This window comes from Oncorhynchus mykiss, chromosome 15 (assembly GCF_013265735.2).
Source record: "Oncorhynchus mykiss isolate Arlee chromosome 15, USDA_OmykA_1.1, whole genome shotgun sequence".
Taxonomy (NCBI): domain Eukaryota; kingdom Metazoa; phylum Chordata; class Actinopteri; order Salmoniformes; family Salmonidae; genus Oncorhynchus; species Oncorhynchus mykiss.
This window is the reverse complement of record NC_048579.1, coordinates 24,147,642-24,168,301: the sequence shown is the minus strand read 5'-3', so window position 1 is coordinate 24,168,301 and position 20,660 is coordinate 24,147,642. Positions and strand designations below refer to the sequence as shown.

General features: G+C 40.8%; 1 protein-coding gene across 3 annotated transcripts in view; it reads left to right on the top strand.

The window, feature by feature from the left end:
* The window catches only part of LOC110489842 (amyloid beta (A4) precursor protein-binding, family B, member 1 interacting protein), a 30,138-nt gene that overhangs the window by 7,076 nt on the left and 2,402 nt on the right, over positions 1-20,660 (top strand). The window contains exons 1-10 of one of the 3 annotated variants that reach the window (XM_036944111.1): positions 5,007-5,028; positions 5,208-5,267; positions 6,313-6,400; positions 6,868-7,166; positions 8,282-8,359; positions 12,822-12,981; positions 17,019-17,140; positions 17,932-18,006; positions 18,137-18,280; positions 18,894-19,004. In XM_036944111.1, coding sequence (XP_036800006.1) covers positions 5,208-5,267; positions 6,313-6,400; positions 6,868-7,166; positions 8,282-8,359; positions 12,822-12,981; positions 17,019-17,140; positions 17,932-18,006; positions 18,137-18,280; positions 18,894-19,004 — 1,137 coding nt within the window. In that variant the 5' untranslated portion in view covers positions 5,007-5,028. Of the gene's footprint in view, positions 1-5,006; positions 5,029-5,163; positions 5,268-6,312; positions 6,401-6,867; positions 7,167-8,281; positions 8,360-12,821; positions 12,982-17,018; positions 17,141-17,931; positions 18,007-18,136; positions 18,281-18,893; positions 19,005-20,660 lie in introns of those variants that run through there. The other 2 variants (XM_036944112.1, XM_021562785.2) reach the window with 2 other exon arrangements.

Below are 20,660 nucleotides of genomic sequence, written 5' to 3'. Positions count from 1 at the left end.
TTCATTAATAAAAGGACGAACACGTGCTGCGCTTTGGTCCTCACCTTCTTCCACCAACGGCCGTTACAACAAGCTTCAAGTCTGCTCAGTATTTTGATGAGGAAAAAAGCTACACAAACAAGTTATAGAAAATGATACCAAAAGGAATTGAGAACAACATTTCTACTTTTGTGTTGTCGATAAAATGTGAAATTCATCATAATTCACTCTACCTACCCAGAGGTCCTGCAATGGCTTGAGTTGGTCTGCCTCTGGCAACCATGTCCAATTGACATGGAAAACAGGTCAAGATTCGGGAACACATTATCCCACTGCCTTGACACTGTGAAAACATACACAGCTTTGGTCATGCTGGTCGACCTCAATTCCAAACACGAAGCACTTCTATTCTCACTGCAGACCTTCTGTATATTTGGCCTAAAACACAGGATGTTTCTTACCTGTACTTTTTTGTTGATGATCGCTGAACAGAAGAAGTAAACTGACAGAGATGTCATGCCTGTGGGCACAGGGGCACGTGCCCCTTCAGATTTGTCCTGTTTTTAAAAAAAGACAGTATTACAATTTATCTGTAATACTACGAACCACCTAGCAATTATATGGAGTTGGCTTTCGCTAGCCCAGATTGGTTCTCAATCTCCCAACCTTTAGAAAAGCAAGCAAACATGAAATGTACTGAATAAGACTCACATTCCTTTCAATATTTGATCTAGATTGTAGCAGAGATACAGAGAAGCATATTTTGTTTCTTAAAAAAAAAAAAACACCAGTCAGGAGGATACAGACAGCTGAAGAGACATTGCTTAGATATGCATAAAAAAAAATGATTTTTTTAAAACATAGAATTGCAGGAAAAAGCTGTTTTGAATGTTCTCCAATTCTCCAACTTCCAGACTGTCAAACCACCCCGAGCCATCTTCACGTACTTCGTGCACCTTCAGATTTTTGGGATGGATGACGCCCCTGAGAATGCATGCACTTTTCATCTGAGTCTACAAACCTACAAAATCGACCATGTCGATAAGATCACACTACATTTCAAGAAAAATGTCTTCCTCATACACACAGTTTGAATTGCAGCTCAGTTCAAGTTGATGCGATGGTTGAATGACCTAGTAGTTTTGTGTTTACACAAACTGTCATTGTAACAAATGCTGTGTCTGTCTTGCTCAACATTTCATGTAGCAGGACGATGGGTGTTAACTCACAACTAAGATAGATGTTAGTGGTTTTGCTGACATCACTTTGCAGCTTACAACTCAACTGTTTGTTTTTAATAGTTGTTTGTTTGTCTACATCCTGTGTTCAAGTCCATGTCTTGACATGGGTGGAGGTCATGAGCAAAATTAAGCTATGAGGTTTGACACGCATCTTCCAGTAACATGGCTTTCTGGGCTTCTATGTAGAGGGGTGGGGTCACAGATTATCTTGACAGCAATAGGTTATTGCACCAATCAGATAATAGAGTCTTGAACATAAACTAGGTCACTGCTGCCAACGGATTTCTGTTGAATATCTTCTACCATGTTTGCTCAGGGTGGAATATAACCACTAACCAGAGCCGACGGATTGAGTATTGTACCTGGCTTCTCTCAATCCGTGCTCTCTGGCGAGGTGGAATTTGTATTTATGGAGGATCCCCATCAGACCTTCCTGGGGTGGAAACCAAATAATATATATGATATAATATGCCGTAAAGATAGTTGTAGGTGTTGTTAGGTCGCGTTTCACCCATTCTCTAGCTACTGACACTGGCCTCTCATTCAGGCTAAGGGTGTTAGTTACCACTATGATTTAGAGGGGTTCAGGTTAAATGCAGAAGACATTTCAGTTGAATGCATTCAGTTGTGCAACTGACTAGGTATCCTTTTCCCTTTCCCTGTTCTGACCGTTTGCTGAAAAGTCAACCCCTTAGAGATTTTTCAGTCACTTCAGAGAGGCAATGTTGAGATTTGGCACTGTGCACTTTAGTATCCTCTTCAAAATGATGCTTTTAAACACAGCTGGCTGGATCTAAATGACCGATACACTAATCCTTTCCTCCTGTGACGTCCAAGCACAAATGGCAACTGACATCAGCTACTCAATGGGTTTGTATGTTTTGTAGATTGCAGACATTTCCAGAAATCACCAAGAGATGGCTATTGTATGATATTCTGGGGTTGACATAACACAAAGCAAAACAGAAACCCAATGCAGAGTGGAAAACAACTACAGAGCATAGAAGTGGGGGAAACCTAGTAAGAAAGGATGCTCTGTCTGATTTTCTCCTTGTTTCATCTGCTGTCTTAAACAGTTGTAACCACACAAACCCCTGCTACTGGGCTGCAACCTGGTCTCAGAGCATTTCGTATTATTCTGTACGTAAATCCGAGGCACTCCATTTAGTAACACATAATACGGTTTGTAATTCGTAATATATGTATGGTATGTAATAATTAGTGGATGTCCATGACCATATATTACAAATTACAAATTACAAACCGTATGATATGTTATGAGTTCTAGCTAGGTGGCTAATGTTAGCGACCTGGCTAACATTAGCTAGGCTAGGGGTTAGTGTTAGGGGTTAGGGTTAAGTTTAGGAGTTTGGTTAAAGGGTTAAGGTTAGGATTAGTGGAAGGGGATAGCTAAAAGTGTATTATGTGTTACGCATTTCTAAATATACAACATGTTATGAATTTGCAATATTTACTATATGTTTTGCATTTGAAAAGTGTATAATATGTTACGAACAGGTGGCTAACGTTAGCTAGCTGGCTAACGTTAGCTAGGCTAGGGGTTAGGAGTTAGAGTTAAGTTGAGGAGTTGGGTTAAAGGGTTAAGGTTAGGGTTAGGGGAAGGGAATCACTAAAGGTGTTAAGGTTAGGTGAAGGGTTAGCTAAAAAGGTTAAGGTTAGGGATAGGGGAAGTGTTAGCCAACATCAACCTTACGTAACCATACCAAACGTAACATGTCTTACTAATTTTAGTGTCCTGGATTTATGTTTACTATATTACGTCTATGAGACCAGGCTGGCTACATCTGAGGGGCAGAAGGAACTTTGTTTACATTTGGCTGTATTGTCGTGAATTTGCTCACGTTCATTACTGAATATAGGATGTTCAACTGTTCGCCCATAATCAGATTTTGAGTGAAATAAGAGTCATGTGTTCTGACAAGATATGATCATGTTAACCTCATGGGGTATTTAGAGAGGACCAAATACATCAGGCGTATAAAGTTGCAGCGCTTGCAAAAGACATTGCATGCTACCATCTCCTGCAACCTTCACAAATACTTTCAACATCACGAGAAGCAAGAGGAAGTTGCCCTGTAACCACTTCCCTCTGTTTTGGGACACACCGGACATTCTAGCAAGGGTGGGGGAGCAACACACGTACCCACACACACAGGTGTTATCTGTACAAACAAGTGCTCAATCTGTTATGGGTTAAAATAGTTTTAGAGAAACTTGATATCACTAACGTTACTGTATATAATGATGCCTGCAATGAAGCAGTGAATCACATTTTTCCTTGAGAAGTTAACGTTCGTCAAATGCCAGTCTAGCTGGTCGTAGATTACATCTTGACAAAACATTTTATTTGCAATGGTTTGTTTTGATATGAATTATGGATTTGACATGAATTGTATGTGAATTACGGATGAGTATATTTAATTACATATCCTATACAACTCACCAATCCTACATCACTACTAAATTAGCCATATTCTACGATAGAAAAACACGATTTGTGTTTTGACTGCACAGTCCGGCACACCGTAACATTTGTTCTACTACAGATAATGGGGCTTAACATATTGTGTGTGAGAAAGAGACAGCATAATGTACATCATGACTACGGTAGCTCTCGATATGGCACCCAATCGTTTTTTTTTACGTTGACTTAAGTCAATAAAAATGGATTGCTTCTCGTGATGTTGAAAGTAGGTGTCCCCATGATAAATTAAGCCTACACACTCATGCCAACAATAGTACCATGGGAGTCATAGTATGACAACTGAGGATCTGATCATGTCTGTTAAAAGTGGGTCTGGATTTTCCTTCTTGATGAGTAATTTGATAAGCAACTAATTCAGGGGTGGCAGGGTAGCATAGTGGTTAGAGCGTTGGACTAGTAACCGAAAGGTTGCAAATTCAAATCCCCAAGCTGACAAGGTAAAAATCTATTATTCTGCCCCTGAACAAGGCAGTTAACCCACTGTTCCTAAGCCGTCATTGAAAATAAGAATTTGTTCTTAACTGACTTGCCTAGTTAAATAAAGGTAAAAAAAAATGATTGTATTGTGATTGAGTAATAATTTGTGGTATAACTTACTCATTCAACCTTTATCCTCAGTTAATTTAATGATTTACCGGGCATACCAAAATTATACTATTTTAACTTAATTTACCATATCATCCACATTATTTTCCTGAGTTTAAGAAACTAAAAGGTGGTCTTGAATGTAATCAAGGCAATGACATTTTAAAAGTATCGAAGGGGAAGAAATCACTGTCTGCATTTCAAATGCATAAAAGCCTCAGCCCTAATCTAAGATATCAACGTACTGTACATACTCTATCAGTGATGTACAGTAGGTGTAGCATTTCTGGGCAAGGGGAAGGTCTGTTTGAAAGTTTGTTTGTTTTTTTGTTTGGCCTAACCAGGAAGTGAATTCCAGTATCTGATTGATTGACTTTCTATAAATCCACATTATTGGATTATCAACCAAACAACGTAAGAAACAAGTAATGAACTATCTTTCATAATTTATTGTACTCAAGCAGTTCCCCAAAAAGGAGCTTTGAAAGGCACTGCATGTCTTGACAAGGAATGAATGCCTGGAGTTAAACATACCATGCTTTACTTCCTGGAGTCTATGTTGGGGAGGTTGAGCAAGAACATTTGGCCCTTGGCTACATATTACGAATGAAAACATTCTATAGTGCATTGATCTCCTACAGTTGGCGGTTCAACACAGAAATGGAGAAATGCGGTGTGTGTGTCGAAGTTAGTGTGCACTCCTTCAAAGGTGACACGGTATGTTTGCGCATGACAATCTTAAATATAATGTCAAACTCATTCCTAACATTCTCCGGTTGGAAATTGCTTTCTTGTGCTGAGATGTAATGTATCAGTCTCAATCTACGACTTTACCTATTGCCAATGTGGTAGGTTCTAGGTCCTTCCTCGCTCATCCCTTGACTTGTCTTCAACAGATGGACGACATAGACGCTATGTTTAGTGACTTGTTGGGGGAGATGGATCTCCTCACACAGGTGAGTTCAGTCCACACACAACAGCAATGCCTTGGGCATTTGTAACTCACCCTTTGTAAACACTGTATTAACAACTACCCTGAATAAGCCTTTATACATTCTTATAAATGTCAGAAATGCCTGTGAATTGTAACGTTTGTCATGCTGCATGTTTAAACATCTTCACAACGGATGCCAGCAGTCACACAGGACAGACATGTCCAGATAAAATCCCCAACAACTGTTGATAAAAGGATCTAATATACCGTACACAATACATGTCCCTAAGTTTCAAACTGACAGTAGTCATGACTGTTGTGCTTTCGCTCACCAGGGAAGATAGCATTCATCTCTCTTCATTTCTTCAAGGTGATCCCCCAAATGCCAGCTGCTGTTGACTAGTATGCAAACCCGCAAGAAAAACATGTATACGTTATTCATACACACAGATCTGCAATACAATATGGTCAGTATTATGGACCCCGTCTTCCTGTAAGGATGCATATGTTACTCCTCATTCCGTTGAAGAGTTGCTAGTAACATAATAACAATGATATTCTGTGGGCAACACAGTAGCGACGTTTCGGATTGTTCCCTGTCTATTTGGACCGAAACCACGGGTAAATAAAGCACTGCTTATGAGAAACAGGACAGTAACACTAAAGCACACGATCAACGATCAACAAGACACTTCAGACTGCCAGGCAGCCGCGAAACAGCGAGAGAACCACCGTTTCTTTTTAAAAACACAGCCACACTCCCCTTTAAGAAAGGGGGTAAAATGTTAAACTCATAAGCAGGGTGGACATTAGCATAACTGTTTGAAGAAACGTATGATCACTTGATACTTTCACACTCACTTTCTGTTTTCTATTAAAACTCCATGTTGCCTGAGATACCTAATACTGAACGTCATTTCTCATTTGATTTCATGAATTTGACATTAGTCCTTCAACTGTTCTCTATGCAAGACAATGGATTTAGAAATCCAGATGGCTACATGGGGACTGGAGTTGTTGTCTTTGGTTTATTGTTAAACTCTTTTGCTCTTCGTTTTTCCCTGCAGAGTCTTGGGGTTGAAACGCTGCCCCCAGAGCCACCTTCTAGCTCAAGCAAAGAAAATAACTTCTCCATGGGCTTTGCTGATATGAACGGTAAATCACAAGCCTAATGATGGCCCTACCAAACACTGCCAGTGTTAAAAATAGTGTTCAAATGTCTCAGATATCAGTTTAAAAATCCCAGAGGCCAACGTCGGCCTTTTCTAACTTTGGTACAGTATGACGCCTATTATTTCTCCAGTGGGTCACTTTTCTTGGGGAAGAATGACATCAATTACCTAGAAAATTACCAGAAATTAAGATTGAACCAATGACGCAGAGAGGTAGAAATAGAGTTACTAATCATACCTCTGGAATATGTCTGGCTACTGTTCAGGCTCTAATTTCAGACAGAGATTAAGATCCAGCCGACACACCAATTATAGCTGTAGGCCTCCGGCTTTCACTCAGTGCAAAACAAGCAGTATTTGTCTGGAGCTTGTGTCATAGCAAGGTCAAAATGTCCTTTGTTATTATACCGTAGCTTGAGCTTCATTTTGTTTTTCCTCTTTTCTACACAGTCGAATCCCTGAATGAATTGGAGGAAAATGACTTGGACGCACTAATGGCTGATTTGATGGCCGACCTCAATGATACAGAGGAGAAGCTGGCGGCGGAGCTAGGAGGGCAGAAAGAGGCTGAAGCGCCGCACCCGGACCTACCTCCCGCTTCGCATGGGCTCAGCTTCTACCCAGAGTCCTCACTCTCCACCCCCACCTCACCTGAGAGAGGCCCCAACACCTTTAGCGCCCCACTAGCTGACTCCCCCGCACCCATTCTCTCGCCACCTACACTTCCACAGCATGCTAAGCTCTCTATGGTGAGTCAGCTCAGGTTCGACACCTAGGCCAGCACTAAAGGCCTTTAGCTGAGCACAGAGGAAGTGAACAAGCTACACTCTACCATCGTTTTAAAGCCTGTCAGCCACGTCTCATCCTGACAGAGACAGCACAGACTCATTTGATTATATCCACATTTTTCCACTTTACTCTAGCAGACACTCTTTTCTAGTGTGACTACAACAAAGGAATTGGAAATTGGAATTTAGATCAACGCAAACTCATTGTTTACATTAGGTGCTTGAAACAGATACTTGCAAGATAGAGGGCCTTTATAATGAAGCTAGTACATGTACTTGAAGTCAGGGAAGGATGGTATTGTATTTACCACCTTCTCACAGTGAAGTCATAGTGAGATTGTTTCCTGGCCCAGGCCACTGGGGCATCTATTACAATACCTCAGAGTGAAAAGCAGGTATTCTGTCTGTAATGGACCAAACACACACATAGATAGGGAGGAAAGAGTAACAGGATCGATAGAGGGGTTAGTGTGAGAGATTTGATTCATTTAACAGTCCTTCTGACTGCCGCCGACGGAGGTGAAAAACACCAGGTATCCATCACAGTCACACATAACACTACCCACAATACTGTCCATCGTCACTCAGCTCCTGCTTTGCTATTGGTCCATTCAGAGACATATACTGCATGGAGATGTATGTATCCAGTATATGGCTCTGGGTCCATCATTATCTGACCTCATTCAATAGCCATCCGGCATCATCCATTTTTCATAACCTATGCTACGTAACATATGACTAATGTACATTATATACAGTAGCAAGGATTTGTTGTGTGTTATAAGCTGGTTGGTTTGAGCCCTGAATGCTGATTGGCTGACAGCCGTGGTATGTCAGACCGTATACCACGTGTATGACAAAACATTTATTTTTACTACTCTAATTTCATTGGTAACCAGTTTATAATAGCAATAAGACACCTCGGGGGTTTGTGATAAAAGGCCAATATACCACTCCGCAATGCGTTGTACCTAAGAACAGCCCTTAGCCCTGGTATATTAGCCATATGCCACATCCCCTCGGGCCTTATTGCTTAATTATAAACCTACTGTGCTCTATGTCACATTTTCCTTCAGGAAGAAATAGAGGCACAGATGAAAGCAGACAAAATCAAACTGGCATTGGAGAAGCTGAAAGAGGCCAAAGTCAAAAAGGTAAGTAGCATGACAGAGGATGAAACACTATACAAAATCCAATACATTGTCCACCAACCAAAAGAGGCATTTCGGGGAGAAGGAAAGAAAACCCTGAACAGCAGTCAAGCTGAATGATCATTCTCTTTTCTGTTTCCATTCATCCTGATAATTGATGTCTGCCTTACATAGGACAAAATGGTTTCCTTCTCTGTGTGATTTGTGGACACTTCCACATCTTCAAAGCAGCCGTCTGCTAAATCACTGACACATGTGGCCTTTCAGGCACTACTGCTAGCAAGAGAGAAAATAGCTTGGTTTGTGAAATCTACAATTTTACCCAGATTCACCGCAATAATGCTTTTGAAAATAAACCATCATTAATATTATATAATAGATGTAATAAGCTGTCATAACAGCATCATAACATGACATTGGAACATGTCAAACATTGTCACTCAGTAGCGGATTGGCAGCTTTTCAGGCAATTGCAAAATAGATGCACTTCTTCAATTAAGAAAGGTAAAATCAAGCCACACTCTAAGTTCTATCTTAGACTGCTGGTGATCTCTCTTAATTTTGGAAAACAGTTCAACTGCTCTTCCGTCTCCCAGCCTCTAGTTTACTCAAAGAAAGATCTGTCAACTTCTAGTCAATCTTTGTTTTCATTTCAACTAGACGCCTGGCTTGATTCTTTTTTTAAATTAAAATGCACTGGGGCTGATCTGCTTGATCCTTTCTTGTTGCAGCTTTATGTTCCCCTGATTGCAGAATCATTGACACATACTTTTAACCTGACGATTATCTCTGGTGCTAACTCCAGGGTTTGGAAGGTTGCCCATGTGCTTCCTCTCCACAAAGCTGGTGACCCCTCCGACCTACATATTTATTGCCCGATCTCTAAACTGTCTTGCCTATCAACTTTCCGTTTATGTCTTCCCTAGCTAAGAAACTAATTCTAAGTGCTTATCAATCTGGTTTAAGGTCAAATCATAGCACCATCTCTGCTGAATCACTGGTTTTAAATGATGTGGTAAATTGTAGGAAACTCTGGAAACTCTGTGCTGCCCTCTTCATTAATCTGTCAAAAGTGTTTGATATCGTTGACCACTTTCTACTAATTCAAAGACTGTCTGAAGTTGGCCTGGATCAGGCATCATGTAATTGGTTTAAAAACTACCTTACAGAAAGGACACAATGTGTATTCTCTGATGGTGTTAAGTCAAGTTTCCTTGATAATGCGAAAGGTGTCCCACAGGGGTCGATTTTAGGTCCTGTACTTTTTACTCTCTATAAAAACAATATTGGTCTCTCTGCAAGAAATTTGAACATACACCTGTATGCAGATAACACAGTTGTGTATGCCATTGCCCCACAGTTGACAGGGCTCTTTCAGAGCTACAATCTGCCTTTATTCCATTGCAGAAAGGCTTTGTTGAACTGAAATTGGTACTTAATGCAGGTAAAACCAAGTCTATGTTATTTTTCAAAACACTTAAAATGGTATATGATGATTTATGCATAAGAATATTGGATGGTGGCAACATTGATTGTGTCCTTGCTTATACAGTGCCTTCAGAAAGTATTCACACCCCTTGACTTTTTACACATTTTGTTGTATTACAATCTGAATTAAAATTTGATTAAATTGAGATTTTTGGTCACTGGCCTAAACACAATACCCCATTATGTCACAATGGAATTATGTTTTTCAGAATATTTACAAATGAATAAAAAATGAAAAGCTGAAAGGTCTTGAGTCAAGAAGTTTTCAAACCCTTTGTTATGGCAAGCATAAATATGTTCAGTAGTAAAAAAATTACTTAACAAGTATAAGTTGCATGGACTCACTCTGTGTGCAATTATAGGGTTTAAAATATATATTTTTTAGAACTACCTCATCTCTGTAAACTTCACATACAATTATCTGCAAGGTCCCTCACTCAAGCAGTGAATTTCAAACACAGATTCAACCACAAAGAACAGGGACGTTTACCAATGTCTCGCAAAGAAGGGCATTTATTGGTAGATGCTAAAAAACAGACATTGAATATACCTTTGAGCATGGCGAAGTTATTAATTACACTTTGGATGGTGTATACCCCTCAATACCCCTAGTCATTACAAAGACACGAGCCTTCTTCCTAACTCAGTTGCCGGAGAGGAAGGAATCCGCTCAGGGATTTCACCATGAGTCCAATGGTGAATTTAGTTTAATGGCTGTCATAGCAGAAAACTGAGGATGGATCAACAACATTGTAGTTACACCATAATACTAAACTAAGTGACAAAGCGAAAAGAAGGAAGCCTATACATAAATAAAATATTCCAAAACTTGCATCCTGTTTGCAACAAGACACTAAAGTAATACTGTAAAATATGTGGCAAACCAATTAACTTTTTGCCCCGAATACAAAGTGTCATTTTTGGGGCAAATCACATTACTGAGTACCACTCTACATATTCCAAGCATAGTGGTGGCTGCATCATGTTATGGGTATGCTTGTAATTGTTAAGGAATGTTTTCAGGATACAAAATAAACAGAATAGAGTTAATCACAGTCAAAATCCAAGAGGAAAACCTGGTTCAGTAAGCTTTCCATTAGACACTGGGAAATGAATTCACCTTTCAGAAAGATAATAACAAAAAAAGTCTAACTCTACTCTTGAGTAGCTTACCAAGAAGACAGTGAATGTTCCGGAGTGGCCGAGTTACAGTTTTGACTTAAATCGGCTTGAAAATCTATGGCAAGACCTGGAAATGGTTATCAACAACCAATATGCAGCTACCAATACATTGAAACCATTGGATGTATGCACTGTAGTTTATCACAGAGCATTGCGCTTTATTACGGGCAATAGGCTTAGTGCACATCACTGCATTCTGTATCAGAAAGTAGGTTGGCCCTCTTTTCTCTCTTTTTTTTAATAAAGCTATTTTACAAAAACGTCCGCTTTAGACATACGCATTACCATGCCGGTCTCAGGGATGGCTAACTCTGGAAATTCCTTCGGTGTCTACAGAGTTAGGTAAATCAGCTTACTTGTGGAATAATCTCCAAAACTTTCTAAAATTGGGTGAATTGGTGCATCTAGGGCATTTCAGACAGCTGATTGAGGACCTTTTTAATGAAGAATGTGCTTGTTTTCCATGACTGTGTATTGCATCTCTGTTTTGTTTTCATATTGTATTGATGTGTATATGCTTGTAATTACAGGGCTCATCTGTAAAAGAGACCTTGGTCTCATCCTGACTCCATGTCAAAATAAAGGTTAAATGCATTTTTTTATAAATGCCTGAAGCAGTGTGTAAGGTAACTAGATTAGGTGACATTGCAGTCATGTAGGCCTATGTGCCTAATGGCAATATAAAATGACACTAATGAAGGTTCAGGAAACAGACTTTCTGCGGTCTCTGGCCGGTTTCATAGAAACACCTGTCCTGAGCAGAGAGGCGTTTCATTTCTCTGTGGTCTGCAGTGTCGTTCTCTGTGGTCAAACGCCAATGAGGCCTTTTCCTTTACGTGCTCTAAAGGTTAAAGCCAAGGTTCCAGAATGAGCACATTTCATTTGAGAATCCACTTGTTTGAAGACACCTAGTTCTATAAGTGATCCATTACACACACACTACTTAACCATATGGTGCACATCCATCCATTATTCTTCGTAGGAGATGGGGGAAAAAACCTGACCCAAAACGACAAATCCTCTATGACGCTATCGTCTTCGAAAGACACATTTTTATGACACAACTTGGCTGACCTCTGGATGGTCTGCGAAGCTTCTCTGCTTCCTAAGTTGGGATCTGTTGCCAGACGACAGGAAGTTCAAGGACACATGAGCCAGGATGTGTGAGCTTAATTCCAGTCTATTTTGGGCTTTATTTCTGGGGCGATAGCAAGACCACGACCACCATAGCTCCATAGAGGCTAATGATCATTCAATGCTCCCCTGAGACTGCTCAGCAAGCGCCAATGCTAGCTGTAGCGGCTAGCTCTTTGAGGACTGTTATACAACGGTCAGCTGGAATCAAGACAACCCCCCCCCTGCCCCCACACCTGTACTGTTTTCTCATCAACATCGTACTGGAAACACACTCTGGGCTATAAAGCTGTCACATACATTAAAGCCTATGAAATGACTGATGGAATGAGCTCTGCATAAGCGTTCATGAAAGAATTATGAAGCTATATGGAGAGGAATATGAAGCTATCAACTGTTTTATCCATACATTACCCATGTACTCTACAGCTTTATCATGCAAGTGAGAAGTCATGAATAGGACACACCAGGTGTCGTGAGTCATGATTAATGAAAAGCTCACATCTCGTTCTGTAACACATAAATAAACCATGAAACGACAACCTGAACAGTGTCCTACTGTCATTACAAGTATTACTCGGATTTAGTACACAATACATACTTTCCAATGCCGGCAACATTTAAATGCTCATCTCTGTAAATGTCTCGTATCTCTATGCAGCTGGTGGTGAAAGTGGTGATGCATGACGGTAGCTCCAAGACACTGATGGTGGATGAGAGACAGACAGTGAGGGATGTTCTGGACAACCTGTTTGAGAAGACCCACTGTGACTGCAACGTGGACTGGAGCCTGTCAGAGACCAACCCCGAGCTGCAGCTTGGTGAGCCTGATCCTCTCGCCAAACACACACAGACCCACGCAGGCACGCACACACAATATATACTGTTCTGTGGTTTCAATGCGCTCACTCTATACCACACATACAGAGGGTGATATACCAGGTGGGATTTTATTCAGGTCCAGATGATGGACTGTGTTTTCATTGGCACGATGACAGCCTTGCTGTGGTGAGCACACAATAAGGCGTTGATGTAACCCACCACACACACGCACACACACACACACACACACACACACACACACACACACACACACACACACACACACACACAGGTGGGTTTCATTTCCTGCATTGAGCACGGTCAGTCATCCTCCCTGTTTTGCGGAAATATAGTCCTCATGACCTCAATCCTCCATTTCTCTACCTCAGCAACTGTTGGACTTTATAGGCAACATGTTTGTTCAGTCAGCTCATTACCATGTCTTCGGTTTGCTCTGGAGAAAAACATGCAAATCATGATTTACCTGATGTAATACATTTCTGATCATCTGTAATCCTTTCTGGTTTCCTATAACGCTAAGCTCATTCCTCTAATTGCAGTCAGTTTATGGAGAGTCAAGACAAACCTTCAAACCATTGCCCATATTCTATAACGGTGGATCACAACTTGACTTCATGATAATCTTTGAATTCCTGTTAGTGCAATTTGAATACAGTGGTGCATTTGCATGTATTTTAAAACCCAATGGAAATGAGTGGAAAAAGGAACTTCCCATTGGTTAACACTTGGTTTATTTTTTGTCATGAGGGCTATTTGAAGACCAATGTCAGCCACCTCACCCACATGACATTTTGGACTGTTATCTCTTAAGACTATATTCCATGACAGGGTGTTGCTCTTGAACTGTTACTCTTGAACAAACCAGAAGTACTGCTGATATGACTCTATGCTCAATGCTACATTCCTGTCTATGACACAGATACGCGTCACTCGCAACAAAACTTATTTTTGTTTCAAGGCATACAGTACGTCTGCTTCTATAAAACCTCAAAACATATCTGATCGATTGGAAATTAAATGGATTTTGATCTGCGTCCTAAAACATCCTTGTGAACATAATGTTTTACTGTACATGTTACATGGTGCAAATGTTCTGGAAAATTGTCAAATGTACACTCATAGCTTACCACTGTTGGCATTGTCAAATTAAAGCTGAAGTCTACCCCCTTAAAGTGCCATTTACTTAATCAGATAGCTGATGTTCTGAAAGAGCTGCAAAATCTGGACCCGTACAAATCAGCAGGGCAAGACAATCTGGACCCTCTCTTCCTAAAATTATCACCGAAATGGTTGCAACCCCTATTACTAGCTTGTTCAACATCTCTTTCGTATCGTCTGAGATCCCCAAAGATTGGAAAGCTGCCGCGGTCATCCCCCTCTTCAAAGGGGGAGACACTCTAGACCCAAACTGCTACAGACCTATATCTATCCTACCCTGCCTTTCTAAGGTCTTCGAAAGCCAAGTTAACAAATAGATCAACGACCATTTCAAATCCCACCTTATCTTCTCCGCTATGCAATCTGGTTTCCGAGCTGGTCACGGGTGCACCTCAGCCACGCTCAAGGTCCTAAACGATATCATAACTGCCATCAATAAGAGACAATACTGTGCAGCTGTATTCATCAACCTGGCCAAGGCTTTCGACTTTGTCAATCACCACATTCTTATCGGCAGACTCAACAGCCTTGGTTTCTCAAATGACTGCTGTGCCTGGTTCACCAACTACTTCTCTGAAAGAGTTCAGTGTGTCAAATCAGAGGGCCTGTTGTCCAGACTTCTGGCAGTCTCTATGGGGGTGCCACAGGGTTCAAACTTCGGGCCGACTCTTTTCTTTGTATGCATCAATGATGTCGCTCTTGCTGCTGGTGATTCTCTGATCCACCTCTATGCAGACAACGTCATTCTGTATACCTCTGGCCCTTCTTTGGACACTGTGTTAACTAACCTCCAGACGAGCTTCAATGGCATACAACTCTCCTTCCGTGGCCTCCAACTGCTCTTAAATGAAAGCAAAACGAAATGCATGCTCTTCAACCGATCGCTGCCCACACCTACCCACCTGTCCAGCATCACTACTCTGGACGGTTCTGACTTAGAATATGTGGACAATTACAAATACCTAGGTGTCTTGTTAGACTGTAAACTCTCCTTCCAGACTCACATTAAGCATCTTCAATCCAAAATTAAATGTAGAATCGGCTTCCTATTTCACAACAAAGCATCCTTCACTCATGCTGCCAAACATTCCCTAGTAAAACTGACTATCCTACCGATCCTTGACTTCAGCGATGTCATTTACAAAATAGCCTCCAACACTCTACTCAGCAAATTGGATGCAGTCTATCACAGTGCCATCTGTTTTGTCACCAAAGCCCCACCACTGCGACCTGTATGCTCTCATTGTCTGGCCCTCGCTTCATATCCATCGCTAAACCCACTGGCTCCAGGTCATCTATAAGTTGTTGCTTGGTAAAGCCCCGCCTTATCTCAGCTCACTGGTCACCATAGCAGCACCCACCCGTAGCACGCGCTCCAGCATGTATATTTCACTGGTCACCGACAAAGCCAATTCATCCTTCTGCCGCCTTTCCTTCCAGTTCTCTGCTGCCAATGACTGGAACGAACTGCAAAAATCACTGAAGCTGAAGCTCCCTCACTAACTTTAACCACCAGCTGTCAGAGCAGCTCACAGATCACTGCACATAACCAATCTGTAAATAGCCCATCCAACTACCTTATCACCATATTGTTATTTATTTTGCTAATTTGCACCCCAGTACCGCTACTTGCACACTCATATTTTGCACATCTATCACCCCAGTGTTTAATTTGCCATACTGTAATAATTTCGCCACTATGGCCTATTTAGTGCCTCACCCTCCTCATCCTACCTCATTTGCACACACTGTGCATAGACTTTCTCTATTGTATTATTGACTGTATGTTTGATTATTCCATGTGTAACTCTGTGTTGTTGTTTGTGTCGCACTGCTTTGCTTTATCTTGGCCAGGTCGCAGTTGTAAATGAGAACTTGCTCTCAACTGGCCTACCTGGTTAAATAAAGGTGAAATATAGGTGAAATAAAAATAATATTTTTTATTTCCGTGAGACATCCATGTGTTCACCATACACAGCATCCTGCACTGCAACATACCACGATGATACAGTAATGTCGTTCAATGGGATTTTAACCAGTAACCACCCCCTATGGGACTCCTTTAGGAGCAAAGTCTCACACCCTCACCAGCCATTTAATGGCAGTAATAGGCCTGGCCACAGACTACAGCCCTGAAAGCGATTGGCTAATGCTTAAAGCCTGTCTCTGTTTTAATTAGTACTAGTAGCCTGTCATTGAGAAACATGGTGAAACCACAGTGAAACTCCCAGACATGATGATGAAACACCAGAGTGTGGGTGGGCAACGTAGTGGGAAGAAGCAGAATGTTCTCTTAATAGTTCTCTTAATGTGTTGTAATGCCACTTTAAATCTGTAAGCAAATGAGGGACTTGTCTTTTATTGGGCCCATTTTAAGCGCAATACCATTCTGCGTAGAACTGTAAAATGGAGAATTGTATGTTAGTGAAATCTACTTCAAACCGTGTGTGTCCATGTGCTCGATACATTGGTCTCGTAAACTATATTTGGTGATATGCTAGAATTGTTTAGAAAAATAACAGTACCTTACAAAACTAAATGAATGTGTGCAGTGAAGAATGTACATTTTCATAGCTGTGTTTGACGTTTTATCAGGGTTAGGGTCACCATTATATTCTACAGCATATTTTTTCGGTGAAAAAAAGGTGTTGCAATAATGATATTGATCAAACTATCAATAATCTCGGACAACATAAGTAAATGTAAAAAGGAGGACATGTTGGCAGGCCAAAGACTCCATCTTATCATTATTTGACTGATCCCTGATATATTATTTTCTAAGGACTAACATAATAACACATTATAATAGATGAATAACAGGTTATTGTGTGAGCTCTGTGTGCCTTTGTATTGACAGAAAGGGGGTTTGAAGATCACGAGAACCTAGTAGACCCACTGTCTGCATGGACAAGGGACAGTGAAAACAAAGTTCTCTTCCAAGAGAGACCAGACAAATACGAAGTCTTCAAAAACCCTCAGGTGAGTTTTTCACCTTGCTTTCTCAAATGGCAATCCCTTTCTAAGGGTATAATTTGTGCTGAGTAAACATAGAACAAATACACATCCTGCATAGTTATCATCAGAAATGCCTGTTCCGTAAGAAGAATTGACAAAAGGTTTTGCCGACTGCCCCGATTTCAAATAGAGTGAGGTGGTCTGGTCATGATATCCCGGCAGCTCAATACTCAGCAGACCATTTTTCTTGGCCTCTCTGTTTTTGCAAATCAATCTCTCCATTATTTCAAACCTGGTTACTTTCAAGTGTTTGCTCAATCATGAGATATCCTTTCAGAAACAGACAGACCCCTTTATGTCATCTTCACATTGATGCATCAAACAAAATGTCCGCCAGTGAAAGACATGGCAATTTAATAATGTTGAAACAATGTTTATTGTTCCAACAGAGCCCTTTGTAATGTATTAATGCGTTTTGGCTGTTGGCAGTGAGAGGCTGTCGTATCATATGCAGGCCTGAAGTGTATGGAAAAATGTGTGAGGGATTGTCTCATTTCCAAAATACTACATTGTGTATTCTCACAATTATTAAGTGCTTTTATTCTTCCGTGGAAACATGATTACCGTGTAAATCCTTGTGAATATAAGACAATATGATTTCACTTAAATCCCTCTTGAATAGCATGGCTACTATTGCTATCTAAACTCTTCACATCAGTTAAGATAAAGGTTGAAGTACCATGTGTGATTTTTGTTGTTGTTGTAAAATGTATATTTTAACAGGCATGGTAACGCTAATATTTTTCTCACCATAGAACTTTTATCTGTGGAAGAAGGACAAGAAAACTATCAAAGACATGAAAGACAGAGACAAGGAGTTACTCGTGGAGGTAAACAACACAAACACCACCACGTAGACTAGACCGTTGAAAAGATGTGAGACTTCATGTTGAGTGGCAGTTTCCAATGATGTGACCCTTCTGTGACTTCTTGCTCCCTTCCTGCCTCCTCCCCATACAGGAGAACTTCTGTGGGACCTCCATCATCGTGCCTGACTTAGAGGGGGTGCTCTATCTCAGGGAGGATGGCAAGAAGTCGTGGAAACAGCGCCTCTTCCTGCTGCGGGCCTCTGGAATTTATTATGTGCCCAAAGGGAAGAGCAAGGTCAGCAGATCAAAGTTCAGAGGTCAAAAAGGGACATCTTGGGCTACAACCCAGATAAAGAAAACACATCCACTGAATATATGGCCTAGTCAGCCTCAGTTTAGTGTGAACAGAACACTGTACACTCCCAGCTAACCCAACATACATACACAGTTGCTATGTGATCAGAAGTAACCCTTTTCCCCGCAACAACAACAAAAAAGGTAAGAGAAAAAAGAAGTCTGAAACTCTCAATGTCAACTGAGACATAATGAAACGGCTGGGAGGTTCTTTACTCTTGGACTACAAAGTTATAGTACTTAGTACTTTTTGCCGTATCAACCCCTTATTCTCTTCAAGCCGCTCTAAAAATACAACTGGAGTATTTGCACCTCATTGGCTACCTATATTCACTTACATCTTTCATCTTGTGGCAACAGTTATTCATACACACGCCATTCGTACATGACATCCTTACATTTTAGGTGCTACTGTAAGGCTACAGTGGCTACTGGCTCTTGTTGCAAGGCATTGATTAAGTGATCACATTATTTTGAAGTTGGGCTGTAGTGTTCGAACACAATACTGTCATTCAAGATTCAAGTTTGACAACCTTTTTCCCCCCCCCCCACAGACATCTCGTGACCTGGTGTGTTTCGTCCAGTTCGACAATGTAAATGTGTACTATGGAAAAGAGTTCAAAAACAAATACAAGGCCCCAACAGATTTCTGTTTTGTTCTGAAGGTGAGTGAACAGTTGAAAGCACTTTTTTTTTGGAAGGACGACCCCATTTTAGTCTCACAGCTTAAGAGTCACAGTTAGTGCAAGGTAGATAAAGAGAGAAACTACACGAGTGCATCTCTTCCCCAATATTATCTTCAATTGCTACGTACATGTATTGACTTTTAAATTAATCATGTATGCCCATTGATTCTTGATCGATGCCTCATTAGCTTCGTTCAACTGTCGTACCCCATCGGAACGCAGAATATGAGCTTGTTTCACTCCTTTGTTTGTAAACAGTGTAATTCTAAACAAAACACTGTATCGTCTCAAAAAAAATGGTTAAGACTATAATTTTGGGATCAATGGTCAGTCCTTGCATCCAGAGCTCTGTCTATGAATTTGAGAGTGGTTACATTTTCTCCAGCCCCATCCCACAAGCGTTTCACTATTAACAGCAGTGTCCTCTTTGTTATTGTTTGAACTGCAGATTGCTCCTTTAAACCGAGCTTAACTCTTCCACTATGAGCTACTGTAATAGTCTAAATATTGAATAGCTTTATTTGGAAAGGTACAGTATCTCATATGCTGCAAGTGTAAGTACTATGCATGTACATATTAAATAAGCATGCAGTGAGGGTTTTGTTTATTATAATTGTAAATAACTCGGGTATATTTTTATGTCACTCTACAGACTGGTACTGTGGTCAACCCAACAGCTGCCTCGCTGGAATTGAGAACTTCAATATATAGTGACAGTTCATTACTTTCAGGAAGTGAAAAGTCCCCCCTTTTTACAGGCCATTGAATTTACAAGTGAGTTAGATCAAATGAATGGCATGAGGAACACTGTAAATGTCGGCAAAAAAATGGTTATTTGGTTTGTAACACGTTAGTCATAATAGAGTGTTTGTCTTGGTGAAAACCCTTTACTTGGAGGCAATATAGTGGGCTCACTTCAGTTGGCTCGGTTTCACATTGTATCTTTCAATAAGATCCGCACTTCTTCTCAGAACACTGATTTGAAAAAACGAGAATTGGATGGGTTGGTGGTTATAGTCTTTTAAGGATCTGAAACTGTTCTTTCTTTTCTTCCCTCCTATTGGAAACACTTGAATCAGCAACAACCATTATTCTCTAGGCCTAGGAGGTGTTGGGAATCAAAGCCAAAGAGCTTAGAGAGGGAAGGAGAATTACATTTCACTGAGAGATATCCCCCCCAAGGCCAGAGGGTTGAAGAAGTGAGGCTGAAGGAAGATGATCTCAGTCAATGCAGCAGACAGGTTGGAACCCTGGGCAAGTTTAGCAAAGGTCTCTAATATCTAGCTCTGCATTGGGTTATCAATGCTCATACTGCAATCCTGAAGGAGTGTAACGGAGCTAGGCATTTGGACTCAGATGTTACAGAGAGCAATAGTAATGGCATCTTTCTGTAGGCACTAGTGGAGACTAACTCCACCATGGCTCGTTGGCCAAAGCTAATGGGGAAATGAATGCGGGTTTTTGTAGGGTTTTTCCGATAAACGCTGAAAATAAGGTCTGTGGTAAACACAGGAACCAGAGGTAGAACATGCTAACTCGTTTTAGTTTTTTGGGACTACAAGCTGGACAGTTCTATGATCTTACTATAGTGTGACACAACCCATGTTTACTGGGTTCAACACTCCAAAGTTTCAA